The sequence below is a fragment of the Protomyctophum parallelum genome (genome assembly GCF_964188405.1).
Source record: "Protomyctophum parallelum genome assembly, chromosome: 6".
Taxonomy (NCBI): Eukaryota; Metazoa; Chordata; class Actinopteri; order Myctophiformes; family Myctophidae; genus Protomyctophum; species Protomyctophum parallelum.
Window position 1 is genome coordinate 41904193 of NC_139701.1, and position 6975 is coordinate 41911167.

At 44.4% G+C, this 6975-nt stretch overlaps 1 protein-coding gene across 1 annotated transcript; it reads left to right on the forward strand.

The window, feature by feature from the left end:
* Positions 1–5110: 5110 nt before the first annotated feature.
* LOC310859700 (medium-chain specific acyl-CoA dehydrogenase, mitochondrial-like) lies at positions 5111–6716 on the forward strand. Its single transcript, XM_083766387.1, has one exon. The coding sequence runs from the start codon at positions 5136–5138 to the stop codon at positions 6414–6416; it is 1281 nt and encodes a 426-aa protein (XP_083622513.1). The 5' UTR covers positions 5111–5135; the 3' UTR covers positions 6417–6716.
* The last annotated feature ends 259 nt before the right edge of the window (positions 6717–6975 follow it).

The window sequence follows — 6975 nt, forward strand, 5'->3', positions numbered from 1 at the left end:
GTCAATTAGACGACACAAAAGGATCCAGACCACACCGGAATTTTTATGTTTACATAGTTTAGTGAGAATAATTCAATTAGAGATACATGTATTGTGACTTGTGAGATTCAGAATTTACATTGCATATAATCAAAGAAATATTCAAAAATTGTGTGTGTGTTTCTAGCATTGTCCATGGTTTTTATGAAAAGAAGATGACGTCACATTGTTGTCATTAGTTCATTAATGTTACCTGTTACCTATCCACTTCGTGCCTTGTGGCACATAAGGCCTTCACAGAGCGCTTCCACTTCTCACGGTCAGCTGCTGCCATCCTCACTTCATTCCATGACCTCCATCCTGCCTCTTGTCTCTCCTTCTCAACGGTACGCCTCCAGGTGGTCTTTGGTCTTCCTTTCCTTCGTTTCCCTTCTGGTGCCCATGTTAATGCTATGTTGCAGTCATTGTTGTGGTCCTGTCGTAGTATGTGTCCAATCATCTTCCATCTACGCAGCTTCACTTCCTCACTCAGTGGCTTCATCTCAGCTCTTTCTAGCAGCTCTTTAGTGCTGATGTGGTCTTCCCAGTGTATACGGAGTATTCTTCGTAGGCATCTGTTGTGAAACACATCAACTGCCTTGTTGTCTCCTTTGTTCATTTTCCACGTTTCGCATCCGTATAGCAGTACTGGCAACACTAGTGTCCTGTACAGTTTTAGCTTTGTTCTTCTCATGATGTTGTTTGAGCTCCAGGTGTTTCTCAGTCTGATGAATGCACCTCTTGCTTTTGACACTCTACTCCTCAGGTCCTTCATGCCACCTCCTTCTTTGCAAATTGTGGCTCCTAAATAAGTGAACTGCTCTACTTCTTCAAGATCTTGTCCATTGATCTGGATTCTTTCCTGGTTCCTTGGATTAATCCTCATTGTTTTTGTCTTTTGTATGTTGATCTTGAGTCCTACTCGCCTGGCTTCTTCGTCCATTTGTGTTGTTTTATTTTGAATATGCTGTTTTGTGGAGGAGAGCAACGCTATGTCGTCTGCAAAATCTAGGTCGTCAAGTTTTGTTGTCAGCTTCCATCGAATTCCATTCTCTCCCTGTCTAACTGTTCTTCTCATTACCCAGTCAATCACAATCAAGAATAAGAACCCTGACATATTGCATCCTTGTTTAACGCCGGTTTTTATGTTAAACCACTCGCATATTTCTCCCTGGTCTTCTACTGCACACTGGAAGTCTTCATAAAACGTTCTAACCATTCTAACAATCTTCTCTGGGATTCCGTACTTCTTCATCATTATCCACAGGCTTTCATGATGGACAGAGTCGAAAGCCTTTTCAAAGTCTACAAAGTTCATGTATAGTGTTGCTTGCCACTCGTTAACTTGTTCTATAATGTTTCTCAGTATGAAGACTTGCTCAGTTGTTCCCCTACCTGTCCTGTAACCAGCTTGTTCCTTTCTCAGCCTGCAGTCTATTCCTTTCCTTATGCGATCTACAATAATCCTGCCAAGTATCTTTCCTACTACAGAGAGTAGGGTTATGCCTCTCGAGTTCTTGCATTCTTTGAGGTTCCCCTTCTTTGCTAGTATTATAATGAGCCCTTTCTTCCAGTTTGTTGGGATCTTCTCATGTTTCCATATTTTCCCTAACAATTGATGTACCTTCATTGTTGAGAACTCTATGTCTGCTTTTAACAGTTCAGCTGTGATGGAGTCGATTCCTGGTGCCTTGCCGCTCTGTAGTCTTTTAATTGCTTCTTTGACTTCACCTAGTGTTGGTTCGTTTACCGAGATCTCTTCAATTCTGTCATTGAAATCACATTCCTCATCTTCAGTTATTGGGTTTTCTGGTTCTACTCTATTAAGCACCTCCTTGAAGTGTTCTGTCCATCTCTACTTAATTGCGTCTCTTCCACTAATGAGGTTACCATCCTTGTCCAGTACGGCTGTGCTCTGTCTGGGTCGCTCATTGGACAGTGTCTTAGTTTGTGAGTCTATATAGTGTCTTCATGTGTTGTTTTCTTGCAGCATCTTCAGCTTCACTTGCGATGTTCTCTATCCATTTCCTTTTGTCTGCTTTTATACTTCTTTTCACCTCTTTATTCGTCTCTGTGTACTTATCTTTTAGCTGCTTCTTGATTCTTTCGGAATGTGTTCCCAGGATTCTCTTTGTTCTACAAGGTTCCATGATTCTTCACTGATCCATGGCTTCTTCTTTTTCCGTGGTCTACCCAAGACTGCCTCAGCTACTTCTATGTACGCCTTCTCCATTACTTGGGAGTCACACTCTACCTCTTCATCTTCTACGCCTTGCTCTTTAGCTTCCAACGCTTGGTACCTGTTTCTCAGGCTGATTGAAAAGGTCGTTTTTGTGTTTTTGTTCTTCAGCTTTGATGTTTCATACTTGACTCTGGAGCTTTTCTTTTCCTTTTGTCGTTTCTTAAGTCTGAGCTTGATTGCTGTGCATACAAGGTAGTGGTCACTTCCGATATCTGCAGACCGGTGTACCCTTGTGTCTTTCACTGAATTCCTAAACCGTTTGTTAATTAGTATATGATCTATATGATTCTTGGTCTTCCCATCCAGAGATACCCACGTTGCTTTGTGTATGTCTCTATGTGGGAACAGAGTTCCTGTTATGACTCTGTGGGTGCATAGATGTGTATAATTGTCAACTTTATGTGTTGGGAGTGGTACCTGGCTTGAATGATTCTTTCATTGACTGGAGTTCATTAATGGGAACACTTAATAATGTCCGGGATTTCACATGACGTTGGTCCAGCAGTGGTGATGTTGGTGGCGTAGTGACATCAAGTCACAAGACCCAACGCTGGTGTTAATCCTGTAGCTCTCTCACCTAGAAATCAGAGCCGTATCCAGCACTTCACAGATGGGGGGGACCAATCCGAACCGGCCCACATGCACAGGCGCGAAGCATGTGGGCCTGACAATGAACACAATATTTTGGGCCGATCAAATCATTTATAAGAAGAAAAACAAAACAAATAGTCTTGTCTCCTGCCTTTATTTTCTTCTTTCTAATTATTTGATCGGCCCAAAATATTGTGTTCATTGTCATGATTTGTCACGATCCGAGTTGGCTTTGTCTGCGGCGTAAGCGTCTTTAAATAAATACTTTCAGAAACGGCCATGGGAAAAATGCATTGCTTTTCATTTCCTGGGCCACTCGCCGTTCTGAAAGGGGGAGGGACTGCGACGCTCCTCCCCCTTTCAGAACAACGAGTGGCCCAGGAAATGAATCGCAATGCATTTTGACCATAGGCATTTCTTAAATTATTTATTTAAAGACCTTTTAAGCGTCGTACGAAGCCAACTCTTGTCGTGACAAATCATGACAACACACACAATATTTTCTTGGGGCTCCTACCGGGAACATCAGCAGCCAATTTCTGCATCTGCTGTTACTGGAGGTGATCGATTGCCACCCGGTCAGAGCTATAGGAGCGATTACCGACGTGGACATCGGCACTTAACCCATTCTGACCTGAGATCAGATTCATACGAGGTTTCCACCGGACACACACTGGTCCGATGAACCCATTTTTTTTTTTTTTTTTAAGATATTTTTTTTGCGGCTTACGCCTTTTATTGATTTTTTAAGGGACAGATAGTAGGCTGACAGGAAACGGGAGAGAGATGGGGGGATGACATGCGGTAAAGGCCGTGTCGGGTCCGGGAGTCGAACCCGCGGCACACCGCGACTGGATCACCAGTCCGGTGCCCAGACCGTTACGCTACGGCCTGGGCCGATGAACCCATTCTGACCTGAGATCAGATTCTAAAAATGTCAGTCGCTCTTCGATTTTTCAAAAATAGCAGACCTACAAGCTCGTATCGCGCCACTCGGTGGCGCGATATGAGCTTGTAGATCTGCTATTTTTCAATAGCTAAAGCATAACATGATGCTGACACCAAAATGGGTGCCCGGTCAGAATGGGTTAAACAGCAGACACAAAGCAGAAATCATCAGGATTGGACCGGACCGCACGGCGGAGTGCGCGCATTGCGTGGTGGTATGTTCAGCGTCACACGGTCACAGTGCCAGCAGCCCGACACAGATTCACATCACCACAAGTTTCAGAACAAGGCTATCCTACTGATTCTTATTTCCATACACAACTCCTGCATCGTCCCTGTTTGCATTGTAGCCTACGTGTGGGCATAATGCACTGAAGCAGCAATGGGGGAAAGGGGCACCGAGAGACGCTGGACTTTCTATAGGGGGAAAGGCCCACATGTATTTTCGGTTGCCTGTGCATAGGGCACCACAACCAGAACTGTGACGGGTGCTTACTGTTCATACCGACACTACACAGCACTGCAACACACATGAAAGGAAAGACATGAGGAGCCTTGAAATTATGAACTGCCAAATTAAAATTTGACAGTTTTTCCAGACAGAACTTTCATTGGCACCATGTAGCCATACAGGGGCTGGCATGCAGGGGCTGGCAACTATACTGTTTTGCACAGTTGGAACACCATGAAGGACTTGAACTAAAATATGCCTTTATTATGTGAATCCATTAAGCTATTCTATGCTATTGGATTTTGAACAATGAAAAATGACACCTGAGTTAAATGTGTTTTTGTATGTGTTTATGTATTTTGAATTAGTTTGGTTTTTCTATATGGCTCTTTGTACATTTGTTTTAATAATTGCACTGTCATTTTCTGCCATAAGCAATTAAGGGGCTGGTGTAAGAGCCATACGATGTCTACTGATTTAAGTGATTTTAAATGGTGTATATATATATATTGATGACATCACAGCAGGGCATGGGCGAGGCCAGGGTTGCCATGGATACCCAGGGTATTTAAGCCTATATAGTCCCTGATTGAGCACAGGTGTTGCTGATTGGCAGAGGCACACAGTTTTCAACTGTGCTCTTGGAGCTGTAGGTCTGAGTATGTGTATTGTTTGACCGTTTATTTATTGTATTTATTGTGCTGAAGTATAGGACAACGGCGTAAATAAATATATTGTATTAACTCAACGGACAACGTTTTGACTTCAGTTAATTTGATCACACGTCTGAACAACCTCCTTGCCGTCAGTTAACCAGTGTTCAAGCATAGGGCTTGGACACTACATACAGGTACAGGTACAAGGTATTCTGTAGAAACGTCAACAATGCTCTTCAACAAGGTGCTGAGAGCCGGTGTGCAGTCTGGACTCAGGCTCCAGAGCACTGTTGTCAGTGTAAAGCCTGCATCCCAGCAGATATCATTGGGGTTCTCATTTGAACTCACTGACCAGCAAAAAGAGTTCCAGGAGCTGTCAAGGAAGTTTGCACGTGAAGAGATTGTTCCAGTTGCTGCAGAATATGACAGAAGTGGCGAGTATCCCTGGCCAGTCATCACAAAAGCATGGGAGCTTGGTCTGATGAACTCTCACATCCCAGAGGACTATGGTGGAATGGGCCTGTCAATTTTTGATGCCTGCCTTATCACAGAAGAGCTGGCGTATGGCTGCACAGGAGTCCAGACTGCCATTGAGGCTAACTCTCTTGGTCAAATGCCTGTTATCCTTGCTGGTAATGATGCACAGAAGAAGAAATACTTGGGCAGAATGACAGAGGAGCCGCTTATGTGTGCATATGGTGTGACGGAGCCTGGTGCAGGCTCGGATGTAGCTGGCCTCAAGACCAAAGCTGTTAAGATGGGGGATGAGTATGTTGTTAACGGACAGAAAATGTGGATAACCAATGGAGGAAAAGCTAACTGGTACTTCCTCCTGGCTCGCACTAATTCTGACCCTAAATGCCCTACCAGCAATGCATTTACTGGCTTTATTGTTGATGCTGACACACCTGGTATACTGGTTGGTAGGAAGGAGCTGAACATGGGCCAGAAGTGCTCAGACACCAGAGGTATCACATTTGAGGATGTGAGGATCCCAAAGGAGAATGTTCTCACCGGAGAGGGAGCTGGCTTCAAAATTGCTATGGGAGCCTTTGACAAAACCAGGCCACCAGTTGCGGCAGGGGCAACAGGACTGGCACAGAGAGCTCTTGATGAAGCCACCAATTACGCACTGGAGAGGAAGACCTTTGGAGTCGCCATTGCTAATCACCAGGCAGTGTCATTCCTTCTGGCTGAGATGGCCATGAAGGTGGAACTGGCCAGGATGAGCTATCAGCGGTCAGCTTGGGAGGTGGATGTGGGCCGCCGGAACACCTACTTTGCCTCCATTGCCAAGGCCTATGCCGGAGACATTGCCAACCAGGTCGCCAGCGATGCTGTTCAGGTATTTGGAGGCAACGGCTTCAACAGCGAATATCCAGTTGAGAAACTGATGAGGGATGCCAAAATCTACCAGATCTATGAGGGAACAGCCCAAATTCAGAGACTCATCATTGCCCGTGAACACCTTGGAAAATACAAGAAATTAACTCTGCCAAGAAATCTTTGACTTTGTGATCTGTTTTATTGGGTTGTTTGTTTCACTGCTTCCCCAATTAAGTTATTGCCAATTCCCCCATTTGTATGTCCCTGTCACTACTGCTGGTCTGGGGAGCATTGGAGCCCCACTTCTCTCTCACACACACTTCTCTCATACATTGTTATATGTAACAATGTCATTACTGTACTTGACAATGATGAAACATGTGGGAGTTGGCTATGTACAGAGAAGATGGCCACAGAACATGCACATTTTGGACTAACACAAAATGCCTCCCTGCTGGCTCCCCAGCCACAAACACGGCCATTTGTGCTCTTGGAGCTGTAGGTCTGAGTATGTGTATTGTTTGACCGTTTATTTAATGTATTTATTGTGCTGAAGTATAGGATTAACTCAACGGACAACGTTTTGACTTCAGTTCATTTTATCACACGTCTGAACAACCTCCTTGCCGTCAGTTAACCTCATTTGATCACACGTCTGAACAACCTCCTTGCCGTCAGTTAACCAGTGTTCAAGCATAGGGCTTGGACACTACATACAGGTACAGGTACAAAGTATTCTGTAG